The following is a 13,368-nucleotide window of genomic DNA, read 5'->3' on the forward strand; positions in this document are numbered from 1 at the left end:
GAAAAAGAAGTCACATTTCTCCTATAAAAACTGAGTTGATGTATCATATAATTTTCATGCCTTATATGATGTAAAAGAAGAAAGAAAAAATTTACCAATTTTAGGGCATCAAGATATGCATTTGTAGCAGATGTTGGAGACCAATCCATAAAAACCCTGCCTGGAAATGTAAAGACTTTGGCAAAGAGATGCAGCAATGAAGAAGGAAAAAACTTATGTAAAAGTAGTTTGCAAGTTATCTTTTGATATCAGAAACTGGAGGCATTTAAAGGGATTCACAACAAATCTCAGTGGTCTGTATTTGGGCCAAATTTTCCGGTAATTACGCAATATTCTTGGCCTCAAATGAATTGATAAGTCAACTAGAATTCCATAAAAGACTGAGTTTTAGGGTCTTATCTATAATACAAATTTGACATTATTTCCTAATATACTGATTAATTTTAAAAATTTGAAAATTAATGTAAATTCCGTTAATAATTACTACAACTACAATCTATTATCACAATAATTACAAAATCAAATAGACAACTAACACAAAAACTCATGAATTACGGACCAATATTTTTAGCCTTTGCTTTCTTTCTTTCTCCCCGCCAAATCAATCTCAGGTATCATACTAGAATTTTTCAAATGCCAAGAGAATTTTGGATTCTGAATTTATGCGGTGCCAGAAACCCACCCGTTGGAGTATTTTTAAGAGATTTATATTGAGAAATGGAGAAAAATATGCAAGCAGAAATTTTGTTTACCTTTGAAGTTGGTGTGAATAAGAACCAGCCATTATCTACATTGTACATTTCTGCTTTGTTAGCCGACAGAGTTTATTGCTTACACTTCGTCATCTGGCTGTTGGGCTACTTAGAAACCATAAGAATAGTTGAGTTTCTTTGTCGGGAAAATGTGTTGGAACTTGGAAACCATTTTGTGGTTGGAAAAATGGAAGCTAATTATATATAGCAGCACATAATAGATCCTACTAAAATGGGCTCTATATTCTTACCCTTAATCGAAGGTATGATACGAACACCTAAATGAAGGCAATGTTATTCTTAATAGAATAATGCTATCTAGCTCGTTTTGTCTATATGGTAATATATAATAGATCCTATTAAATTAACTCTAAATCCTAATATTTAATTGATAATATGATTTATTTCCTCTAATTTAGTCTTATTCTCTAAAAACGTATTTTTCCTCAAATTCATTTTCAGTCACACATTCTTCTAGTAAAATAATTTTACATTTAAAACTCAAAAAAAAAATTCCTAATTTTTAATCACGCATTCTTGAGAAAACTACTTTTACAAAACTCATTTTTCACATAAAATAAGACTCAAAGAGAGCCTTAATTCACGTGCTAACACCTAAACACAACTAATATTAAATAGAGTTACTATTTTAAATAAGATATTAGTATTGATGATTTTTTTTTTTTAATTCAACATAATAATTTTCAATTTTTATTTACATTATAGCGTATATAAGCAGACAACCAAAATTGAGATATACGAGAGGGACATATTAACCTTGGTTATAAGTAGACTTAAATTACAACAGACAAACAAAGAAGTTTTAACCTCTAAAAAATCATCAGAGTCGCTTCTCGTCTTTCAATTCACTTTAACGTTCTTTTATCTGTTAGGGTCCGTTTAATTGCAAAAATGAAATTTGGATGAAAAAAAAAAATTCAGGAAATTGTTTTACTGTGAATTGTCAGTTATTATGTTTGCTTGGTATAATTTTTTCCACGCGAAAAATGTTGAAATAAAAGTATTCTTTTAATTTTCGTTTTGCTTTATTTTACATGATAATTATCAATTAAAGGGATAAAATTTACTAATATTGGGAATAGAATTTATTTCTATTGCATAGAACCCGCACCCGAGCTTCGACTATCCTGAGGGAAACTTCGAAGGAACGAGCTACTAGATGGTTCGATTAATCTTTCGCCCCTATACTCAAGTTAAATGAACAATTTGCACATCAGTATCGTTGCGGGCCAAAAAAAAAATGAAGAAGACAACAACGCAAAAAATATCTATCTTTTGGTGTTCGTTTTGCTTCGTTTTACATGGAAATTGTTAATTAAAGGATTTTTTTTTTTTAACTATTAAGGATAGAATTTGCTTCTGTTGCTAAAAAAAAAAAAAAAAAAAAAAAAAAAAAGACCAATTCCCCACCATATTGAAAACCAAGAAAATTGCCCCTTGTCCAAGAAAATGAATTCCATGAAAAAGAAATGCGATCAAGCACCAAAAAAATTGGAAAATGAAAATTTCCATGGAATTTAAACCCTATCAAACAGGGCCTTAGTCTAGTTCACTCGAAAAATTAATGATTCGTTTTTCCATGTGATCAAAAACGTTAATTTTTAAATGAAAAATCAATGACAAGCAAAAATAACATCATAACTATTAAAAAGTTATAGAATTTAGTGACAGTGGAAAATCAGCATCAGTATTGTGGTAAGCAGAAAAGGTAGCAGTGGGTGGTGATTTATGGAATGGACACCTCTATGTACATAAATTAGGTACATCAAGCACAATCGTGATTTATTAGTTGAAAATCTACGAATTAGAGTGATAATCGACAGCAGTAATTGCTGTGAGTAGCGTACAGTTGCAATAGCACTAAAAGAATGAACTTGCGGAAAGAATATTGAGAGAATCATCAAGGAATTAAAGCTCGAAAAGATGAAATAATAAAAAGGGGAGGAAGGAGGAGAAATTCTCGTTTATTTCGACCAAGCCACTGAATCAATCTCTGATTGAGCAGCCCTGTACAACTCCAGTCTCTTTGCAAGGGAGACACGACGCTGCATGATCGCTGGATCCTCGTCCAACAGTGTACCCAACTGTCTTCCCTGTAAACCATGCACAGAATTTATATATTATAGAACTTCTTCTTGCTCCTATAATGTTCCTGATCCAACATATATGCGCTCATGCTTATGTAAAAGTATATAGGGGATGTAATTATTACCTCTTTTTTGCCCAACTCGGTGAAGAAGTGATCGAGTAAGCTGCGTTTTGCCTCACGGACTTGACAATGTACAATAGACTTTGGAATTGAGTTCCTCAGACTTCCACAGACCATATTAACGTAAGACAAAACTGTTGATCCTGTGCTCATGAGGCAAGATGCAAGAGACTCATTTAAGAAATTACAACACTCGAAGATCTTAAAACCACAGGGAAAGAAATGCTAATAGAAACTTACCAATTCGTCGAAGATATGAATCATTGTATCGATCAAAGATTGAATGAGTTGGATTTCCACCCTTTTCAACATCTTGAGGAAGCTTCCTGAAAAAATCTACAGTTAAGTAGCTATATTCCATTTCTACTAGCTGTATTGTCGCTCTCTTGCTTTCGTCCCTCATTCTGTCTAATGATTCAACAGCTGCATTCCCGACCTCCACTCGGAGAGAGGGATACTGCTTCAGCTCCTGAACACAATAAGGAAGACATAAAAGTTAATTTAACAACTCTAATGATTGAACTTTTTTAGAAGTCACATTCTTTTAACATTTTTAGTTCAAAAACATACTTTTTTGAAACTTGAAAGTCTTCAACTTACTTTCAACAAAAGTGCTTCTACAGTTTTGAATTAAGCCAGCCAAACATGCTCTATATCGTGAGCATGTAATAGGATAATTTTTCCATCAATTATTTACAGATATTTCCAACGACTTCCTCTTTTCTTCTAATTCGAAAGGGGAAGGGGAAGGGGAAGGGGTATGTTGGGGGACATGCAGATAGTATGCATGTTGTTTAATTTTCCTATTTCCATCCAGTTCCTCTTTTCTTTTTTATTTTCGAAGGTGGGAAGGGAAGTTAGGGGATGCAGGCAGATATTGATCATGTAGTATCAGAAATAGCCCCTGTTTGGTTCAGTTAGAAAGTAAATTAAAATCTAAGTCTAAGTCAACGATTAATTCTAACCATACATTTTAAGGGATTGGCAACTTTGCAACCATGCATTCTATTAACTTTGGATAAAGATATTTGTACTCACACATTTGTACAAAATATTTTACTCACTTTCACATACACTTGGGCCCCACATGAAATAAAAAATGCCAACATGTGGCCCCTACCCTCCCATTGTGAGTGTAAGTAAACCATTTTGTATAAAAGTGTGTGTACATCTAGCACTCTCTATCTATTTTTATCAAAATTGACTAAAAAAGATTTTATCTAAACCAAACAGGGGCATAAGAATAAACTGAACAATAATTTCAAAGTCGTAACAGAATTCAGAAATCCCAAAGCTTGTGACATCCAAGACACTTCATTGCATCTACGTATATTATGAATTAAATCAAATAAATGATGCTTAATAGAAAAAGAAAACAGGAAAAGGACTTACAGAAGTCTCACGAATTGACTTGTGGACCAGTTCCTTCAGTATTCCATGAACCTAAAAGAAGAAAAAATTAGGCGATTAGCATGCATATTCTGTCCATTTCACCAATAAACATTGTGATCAACACTGCTGTTCAAACGATGTATTCAGCTCCTGCGCCCAAAAAGGCATCGTCTCTCTCTATGTAAGAATCATCATCAACAAGTCGACTTTCATGCTGTTGTCTGAGATAGTACTCAAATATTCATATTGTTTGTCAATCAAGTAGCCCATATCTCATGGTTTATATAGGTAAAGAATAGTTAATCTTACTGAAGAAAAGGGGCTGTAAGAAGATGTGAAAAAGGATTCAAATTCAATATCGCAGAAAAACATTACCCTTTTTCTTTTCTTTTGAGATCAAAAGGCTTTACATTCCTTACGAATCAATACAGTTAATAAAAATAATTTATTTTCCAGTGTAACGAAAATACATACTGCATCAACAGCTGCCTCAGCAGGACCTTTAATAGTAACCAAAGCAGTTTCAATGAGACGCCGGTAACCTTGCTCGGGAGCTATAAGATGAGGCTGATATCCGTCAGCCTCAGTTATTAATTTCCGCACATTTTCCATTGCAAGATGCTTGTCAAACTGTAACCGCTTCAATGCAGCAGGGAGTTGGTTATCGAAGACATTATATATCTTATCTCCACCTGGTCGACTATTACAAGGTAATCAAATGAAGATTAGATTGGATTATAACATTAAATAAACTGTCACTAAACACCCTCAGAGACAATGATACCAAAACTCCCTAATTCACACCTTCCATCAAGATGTTCTTTAAATATTCCATCAAAAACACGACAGATTTCCATAACCATGTACAGCTTTCCCTGCATCAATAATTTAGGGTTAAAGATTAAAGTTCTTCATGCAGTGAGGATGGCTGAAGAGCAAACAGAACATATTTAACTTTAAAACAAGCATAAAAGAAAGCATACAGGAAAAACACATGAAAGCCAGAAAAGAATCGAGCAAGTAGCATGAGCAGCAATGTATGGACTGATAGATTTAATTAAAAAGACAAACACCTCAAGTGACCATGATCACAAGTTTTGAGATGGCAGTAAATGAAAAAATAATAACAATAATAACTAAATAAATAAATAACTTACTCCAGCATCTGTAGCGATGGGCTTTCCCAGACGACTCAACTCGGATTCTAGCTCGATAATAGTTTTGTTAATAAGTGACTGAAGTCCTGGAATTCGAGATTTGATGACAGTTTCCAAATGCTAGAACATAAAGGAGGGAAGTCAAAAACATCAAAAAAATAACTGTAATTAGAAAACTTAATTGTGAGAAAATGACCAGCAACAAATAAATCAATCAACAAAGAAAGATGCAATTCATAAGTCTACTTATGCAGAACCAACAAATGTGGACCCCATCAAACAAAACCTTAGATTGCAATCAGATAAAGCGTGTTTCTTTGAACAGTAAAAAAAATATGAGACAGCTTGATGCTTTGATGACCTCTGAATTTTTGGCTGGTTACAGAAGGGAAAACTCAAAAGCTTAGCAAAGTTATCAATTTAAAATGTTCCCCAACATCATATTTCCCAACTCAATTTTCAAAATATAGTTTTCAAGAAAATGTTTTAGGGCTTGTCCGATAGTAATTTTAAGAATCAATTTTTTGACCGTTAGGATAAAAGTGGGAGCCACCCGTAAGAGAAGAAGTCAAAAGCTATGGCTGGAATAGTGAAATAACGATCAAAAAATCAATTTTTTGGAGGGAAAAATCACTCCCAAATGGGGCCTTAATTTTCATAAGCTTCTCATTGAACTATAATTAAAAAGAAATATATATTGCATGATAATTGCTTACTTTGGAAAGAACTTTCCCCAAATGCTCAGAACCCATTCTGTGGGCAAGATGTTTATACTCTGATGTCTGAGCAAAATACTCCCGCTCTCGACGTCTAGCAGCAATCATGTCAACATTTTTGTTAATATCTTGTTGAGAGCGATTAACAACACCTATCCATGGAAACTGCAGCTTATATGCTCTTCCTTCTAAGATCTGATAATCCCAAATACAAGTCAGGAACTATAACCCTTCCATCCTTGTTTTTAAAAAATAAAATAAAAATAAAAATCTACCCATATCATTAGATAAAACAAAAATCCAAAATCAACTCAATCAAATATCATTTCCAAAACAGACACACAAGCCAAAAATGGTGAAAATAAACATGTTTGTAGCCAGAAGATTGTTTACTTCAGTTTTAAAAAAAAAGGTGCTGTTGTGTAAAGTACAGACTTTTAAGAAAGTAAATTTTTTAACGAAAAATCTCCCAGAGATAATAACTATTATGTTTAGACGAACATGCTCTAACTAGTTAAGAAGTTTAAAAAAGTGAGGGAGCTTTGCAACATCTGATTCTAGATTGCAAATTCAGAATGCACAAAGTTGATTCAAAATACGCGGAAGAGTTAAATGCTTTTGAGATATTGCACTTATTTTACAAAATGGCTGCATGAAGAGGCATCCAGTTTTTATATCTAATGGGGAATCCATTCGTGTTAGTAAATGTACAAAAATCCCAGTAAAGAAGACTCTAAAATACATAGTATAATCAATCATAGGACTCGAAATCTTTTCCCTCTCCATCAGTGTTATCATATTAGGAGTCTGTTTAGGAGTGATTTTGAGAATTGATTTTTTGACCATTAGGAGAAAAGTGAGGTCCACTATTGTATAAAGTTAGACATAATTAATTAATGAAGAAAAATGTAGAAAATAATTTCCTAATATTAAGCTTGGAGCTTAAATAACTCACTCAGAACATTATTTAAAGGATTACGTGGTATGATGAGATTAAATATATTCTCTATTGTATAGTGTAAGAAGCACATGCACTATTACAAACCAGTCATATATACAACATATTTCATTGGATTCATATTCATTAAATTTACAAGGAAATAGCAGTGGCAAGCCAATTAATACAATGAACTATATATACACACACACACACACACACAAAAAAAAAAAGGAAATATAGAAGTATTTCCATTTATTCAAAAAAAAAAAAAAAAAATCCCTAAAAATCTGTAACATCAGAGCAGGACCCTGCAAAGTTTCAACAGCATAAAGAAGGCAAAGGAGGACATTGAGCAACAAAAGTTTACAATATTTTTGGGCAAACCAAAGATACGTCAGGAAAACCAACACCTTTCCATAAAGAATTTCTATAAAAATTATTCTTAAATGAAGAAGAATATCTAGCCCATCGCCACACACCTAACCACTCAAATCCATGCACTATTCTTACGCTCGCAGCAAAAGCTTTGCAAACATTGGAGTTAAACTAGGAAAATAAGTTTTCAAATCCATAATCATGTATAGTTGTCAAAATACTTAAATTGTAAAACTCACAATGTTTCTGAACTTGGCAAACCAATTAGAAAAGAATAGTGTATTTATCTAAATGTCCGTAAATATATTTCATATGATTTAGTTTGTATGGTGGGGAAATTGCAGTCAGAGCCTTGTTTTAAATGAACAAACATCCATTTCATAATGTTAAAAAGCACTTACAGCATCGTTCTCCATCTTTTCTGGAAGTTGTGAGAACTTAAAAACTTCTAATATTTTTCGATCTCATAGTTTGTAAAAACACCACAGTTCACACAAGACAACCCACCGTTTGTTGAGCAAACAGAACTAAAAGCCAGAACCATATTAAAGACATAATAAACACTCAAATGCATACTCATTGCTTTCTTGGGGTATGACTAGAGTCTTACCTTTCGGGTCTACTTCACGTGAAATCTTGATTGCATCTGACGTTGCAAGATCTTGGTTGGCAGGAGATATAGCCAAAATAATACTGTTAGGCTGCAGAGAATATTTTAGTTTGCATCACGGCCAGAGGGAGTATTTTTTATTCATAAATCTTCCACAATGCTTTCACAACTTAAAAGCATATACAGAGAGCAAGTTCAAAGAAACCTCAAAGATTAAAATACCTTTTCAATATAAGAGCGGACCATGTTATCAATGTCCTGCACAATGCTTTCAGGTTGGCCCTCTAAAATAAGCCAGTAGATTATCAACCTGGTTGTATTCTCAAGTAAAATGTCCAAAGGAAACAGATACCCAAAAAAGGCAATAAACCAGGAGATGATAAACTCACCAACAGCCACTTTTGTAAGTCCAGGAAGATCAATCAATGTCAGATTCACAACTGTAGTCATCAGAAATATGCAAATCATTTATGAGTATGAAGAGAGGCACTTAGAGAAAATTCGTTTTCACTCATTCAGGAACTAAGACTTCAAAGAAGCAATAGAAGAAATTAGAGGCTCTGAAAGCAAATCTTCATAAGCAAAAAATTAAAAAAGATTAAAAAGGCCGCTAAATTCAACTTTTAGACAAAAATAAAGCTACAAATGGCTAACCCAATTAGCAAGAAGTGAGCATCACAGTAGGAGCACTCAAAGCTCTATCTAGTAAATGGAATTTATGAATGTTCCAACAAATGGACTCTCTTCCAGCAATTCACTAATCCTAATTCATCTTTTACCCACTTTACCCTCATCTTCAACATCAACTCCTAAGTAATCTATGTTCCTTGTGTGGAAGGTTATCTTCCTCGTTTTGTTTGCTTCTCCCTTTTATTCCTTCTCTTGCAAAAGGGGTGTGAGGAAGGGGGGTGGGGTTTTGTTCACTGCAAGTCTGCCACTAAAATATTAGACTTTGGAATGGTTGGCGTCACTATGTCCATAACCATTTTTTTAACAATTCTTGCATCAAAGAAATTCCTGATCCTCAAATTTCATTGACAACAATAAACACGCCAATACTTCAGTTTAAATTAGCCGAATTTTCTATGTATATACAATTAAATTTGCAGCAATTACATACGACGAGTAATCCTTCCTATCTTACCATTAGGGGAGTAAATGCCGAGATAAATTGGAACAGTAGAAATTGCTTTTGAGCGGCCAGTCTCTCGATCAGTCTCATCAGATATCTCTTTTCTGACAGCAGCTACAAAAAATATACTAGAGATTTGGTATTCAAAACTCACCAAAAAAACAAAAAACAAAAAAATTGGAAAACAAGAAATATAATTTGAGAAAGATTTAAACAATTGGTGTTCAATAATAGTAATAACTTGGCTGAACCAAGACCAACAATGATATGCTAATTCTGACAAGTAGAAGTCTAAAAGAACATATGATGTAACATCAGACCAAAGCAGCAGTTACAATTAGTCATATGTTACCATCGTTGGATACACGTATGTAACTACTTACCAAAATCAGTGAACCTTTTTCTTGGAAGATGTCCAAACTCTGCATATTCTCTACCTTCCTCAATCCGATGAAGCTGTAGGACAAGAGGACGTCGGGTAACAATGCCTGAAGATGATATGTGAAAATAAATTTGAATAGTTATAGGCACATATTTTTGAAGGATGACACTTTCATAAAAATATAATCACAAAACGCATATGTTGATATAGTAGTTGAGTTATTGAAAGCACTAATCACCAGATCCACGAGGTAAAAAGTCCTTTCCCACAATGCTCTCAAGCACTGAAGACTTTCCAGAACTCTACAAAACATTTAAGTGTAGGGATCAGTTACCACAAAATGCTAATGATTAAGGGAACAAAACTATCAAACAAAGAACATTTTATGAAGAAAAGTACAATATAGTTAATGGAAAAAAACATATCACGTTAATAAGCACTACTTATAGTGCAAACTACACTTTTGCATTAGCACAGCATCCAATGTGGGGTACAAAATGGCAGACCTACACCAGGAGTTCATAAGTCCATTTGATATAAAAGAGAAACAAGAAGTGTTAAAGATGAGATTTAAATGAATATATGTGACCTTCAGCTTAAACTTTTAATGAAATTTAACATATGATGGCAGCCAAAAGTCTTCAATCAGCCACAATTGTAAAAGGTGTTGCAGCTAGAACATGTTCATACATTGAGAGAATTGTTGGGGAACAGTTCACTACAAATATGGATGAAGATTATAGGTAACTCTGGACTAACGGAAAGAAAATAGAGAAAGTGGGATCTTCTAGTATATGAAGGAATTTGTCTTTTTATTGATATTGTAATCTCATTAGTTGAGAAATAGTGGAAGTTAAGTTGTATTTTGGTCCAGTGATTTTCCCTTTATATTGGACTGTATCACATTAAGTGCTTATTTAGTGGCGATTTTAAGCCAATTAAAATCAAATTTTTGTCCGTTATTTCATTATTTCAGTCGTCATTTTTTAATTTTTCTCTCACAAGTAAGATCTACTTTATCTCTAACGTTCAAAAAATCAATTCTCAAAATATCTACCAAACAAGCTCTAAATTGGAATCTCTCGCCTTCAATCTATTTTCTTTGTTGGCTTTGTTAGAATCCCATTTCAATCACATAAAGAAGTAAACATCTTTTCGCTCCATATCGCTAGCTGGCAATTGTTCTGCAATACAAGTACATAGGAATCAAGAATCTAGCCAATAGGTATAGGGAAAAGGAGAGAGAAATAAAAAGTTCTAGAAAAATTAAATAATAGCAGAGTAAGATACAGTTTTAGGACTCTTGGTACTCTTTGAAAATTAAAAATGGACGTAGAACAAAGCTTGATAAACGTGCTAAGTGAATAAATTTCAAATTTTCGAATTTTCAAATAAACACACTTCAATTAGGAACAATTTAAGCGCAGATCTGAACCACTTAATAAATGAAAAGAGTAGACGAATATCTAGGAAAAATTACATTTTACCTTACATGCATTATCCCAAGGATATAAATATTTCAAATTAAAACAAAATTACAAAAAATTAAGAAATCGCTAGATTTTCAGACCTGACCACCGACGACGGCGATTGAAGGCAAGGCGTCCCAGAGGGTGGGCAATGCGCTCTCATCGCCATGATCTCCGAGTGCAGTGCACGCTCTCTGCAGTCTGTTCACCAATGCTATGAGATTCTCCATTATCGTTTCCTTCCTCAACCAATCTCCGAGTCAAGGATCGGCGGCGAGTTACGTCGATGATTCACTCACTAAAAATTAACAATATGTACCTGAAAAATCCAATACACCTGATTTCGATCTGATTTTTTATGGAATTAATTAATGTATTGGAAGAATATATAGAGAGAGAAAGAAGAGTGAGAGAGAGTGTCTGCAAATTGGAAAGTATGAATTTGAGGAAATTTGAAAGAAGAATCGTGTTAGGGGCCGTTGGGGAATGGGTCCCCAAAAAAAAAAGTGTGAAATGTTTGGCTTCAATAGTTTTGACATATTCTCAATCAAATCAATAATTTTATTTTATTTTTAATCAAACCATTTTATTTTAAACCAAGACCTATCTAGCAATATAAAAATAATAAATATAGCCCCGTGTGATTCCTATAAATTTAAGAATAAAAATAAAAAATATAGCCATTATGAAATCAACACAAGATATCGAAAGTCAAATATTTAAGTGTAGGGATCACTTATAACAAAATGCTAATGATTAAGGGAACAAAACTATCAAACAAAGAACGTTTTATGAAGAAAAGTACAATATAATTAGCGCCCAATTGTTTCCTGTGAGATCGTCGTTTCTTCATGTGAAGCACCCTTCGACTATGTATTCGAATTATAATTAAATCCTGTACGTTGTTGAAATAGGCTAACTTATGCCCTTAGCCTAGAGCATCTTCCAATCTTAACATTCATGAAATTCAATCTTGTTTATCTATAATGATTATACTATTTTATTTTCTTTATGAAGTTTGTCTTCAAATCTTTTATATAGAGATATTGAAAACCCCAATGTAATGAACTAACTTTTAATTTGAAAATTGCGTTCCCATTATTTCAACCATCTATCTTTGAAGTAAGAAGCAATTCATCTTTTAAGAAAAAACTCTGAGTCAGTCAAAGTGTTAGAAAGTGAAGCTCTCAACTTTAGTTAAAGAAACACTGACTTTGATTGTGAGTTCATTGATCTTTGCTCGATTTTACTTTCATGCCTTGGTAATTTGTATTCAGCTAGCTAAAATCTGTTTAAATCTTGTTCTTGTGTTCGAATGTCACCTTCCCCATTGGTGCTTTCAAATTTGGCCTGCAATTTTGTTATGTTCTTACAAATCCAAGATATTTCTTGCTGCAAAGTAGTCAAATTTACTTTCCCCCTCTTTTTAAAATTTGAATTGCTTACTCCTTTCTGCCAAAGTTCAGGCTGGTCAAAGCCTTCTACAGTAGCTGAATATTACCTTTCTGGGTATAGTTCTGGAAAATTTCAAAATCTGTTTCCCTCCTAGAGCAGATTTTTATTTACCCAGATTTTTTTAGATTTATATTTACCCGATTTCTTTACTCCCTTGTCACTCAATACTGTGTGTTTCAAGCTGTGATTCTAACTGTGGATCGAGTTTGCTCAGTTTTGCTCAAGTATTTCAACTTGGGGTCACATTTCTGCCTCCTCGCCTAGGTTTCTTCTTCTTGCAGACGATTCAGTGTAGTTCTGGCCAACTGTTCTTATCTTGTTCCTAGCTGGAAAATCGAATAACTAGAACTCAAGGTTTCCAGTCAAGTGTCAGCTTGTTCCAGCCTGCTCGTTGCAGCTTAACGTGGGAATGCCCCTTCATCCCAAGTCTTGTCCCCTAAAGATGATGCTTAAAATTTGAAAAAGGTTCAGCTCAATGAAACACAACTACATAGGAATCAAGAATCTAGCCAATGGGTATAGGGAAAAGGAGAGAGAAATAAAAAGTTCTAGAAAAATTAAATAATAGCAGAGTAAGATACAGTTTTAGGACTCTTGGTACTCTTTGAAAATTAAAAATGGACGTAGAACAAAGCTTGATAAACGTGCTAAGTGAATAAATTTCAAATTTTCGAATTTTCAAATAAACACACTTCAATTAGGAACAATTTAAGCGCAGATCTGAACCACTTAATAAATGAAAAGAGTAGACGAATATC

General features: G+C 33.5%; 2 protein-coding genes across 3 annotated transcripts in view; both read right to left on the minus strand.

The window, feature by feature from the left end:
* LOC111385989 overlaps positions 1–1,062 on the minus strand; it is a 2,465-nt gene extending 1,403 nt beyond the window's left edge. Inside the window, exons 1-2 of one of the 2 annotated variants that reach the window (XM_023010415.1) lie at positions 753–841; positions 96–160 (exon numbers count right to left, since the gene is read on the minus strand). In XM_023010415.1, the coding sequence (XP_022866183.1) occupies positions 96–149 (54 nt within the window). In that variant the 5' untranslated portion in view covers positions 150–160; positions 753–841. Of the gene's footprint in view, positions 1–95; positions 161–752 lie in introns of both variants that reach the window. The other variant, XM_023010424.1, reaches the window with a different exon arrangement.
* A 1,459-nt stretch (positions 1,063–2,521) lies between these two features.
* Positions 2,522–11,597, minus strand: LOC111378367 (dynamin-related protein 5A-like). Its single transcript, XM_023001560.1, has 16 exons — positions 11,257–11,597; positions 9,925–9,988; positions 9,688–9,792; positions 9,317–9,418; positions 8,562–8,612; positions 8,395–8,456; positions 8,125–8,263; positions 7,964–8,025; positions 6,248–6,469; positions 5,532–5,651; positions 5,179–5,249; positions 4,849–5,074; positions 4,375–4,425; positions 3,223–3,451; positions 2,986–3,125; positions 2,522–2,866 (listed from the first exon to the last, which is right to left on the minus strand). Exons 1-16 carry the CDS (start codon positions 11,383–11,385, stop codon positions 2,738–2,740), a joined length of 1,902 nt encoding a protein of 633 aa, XP_022857328.1. The 5' UTR covers positions 11,386–11,597; the 3' UTR covers positions 2,522–2,737.
* Positions 11,598–13,368: the final 1,771 nt, after the last annotated feature.

The sequence above is a fragment of the Olea europaea genome, chromosome 3 (assembly GCF_002742605.1).
Source record: "Olea europaea var. sylvestris chromosome 3, O_europaea_v1, whole genome shotgun sequence".
NCBI lineage: Eukaryota > Viridiplantae > Streptophyta > Magnoliopsida > Lamiales > Oleaceae > Olea > Olea europaea.

Excerpts from the sequence above, each read along its gene's own strand:
- LOC111378367 (XM_023001560.1), bottom strand. The coding sequence starts at position 11,385 with ATGGAGAATCTCATAGCATTGGTGAACAGACTGCAGAGAGCGTGCACT. Across the intron at positions 8,264-8,394 it reads TCCGCTCTTATATTGAAAAG|CCTAACAGTATTATTTTGGC; the intron begins GTATTTTAATCT and ends TATTCTCTGCAG. Across the intron at positions 5,250-5,531 it reads CCATCGCTACAGATGCTGGA|GGAAAGCTGTACATGGTTAT; the intron begins GTAAGTTATTTA and ends TTATTGATGCAG.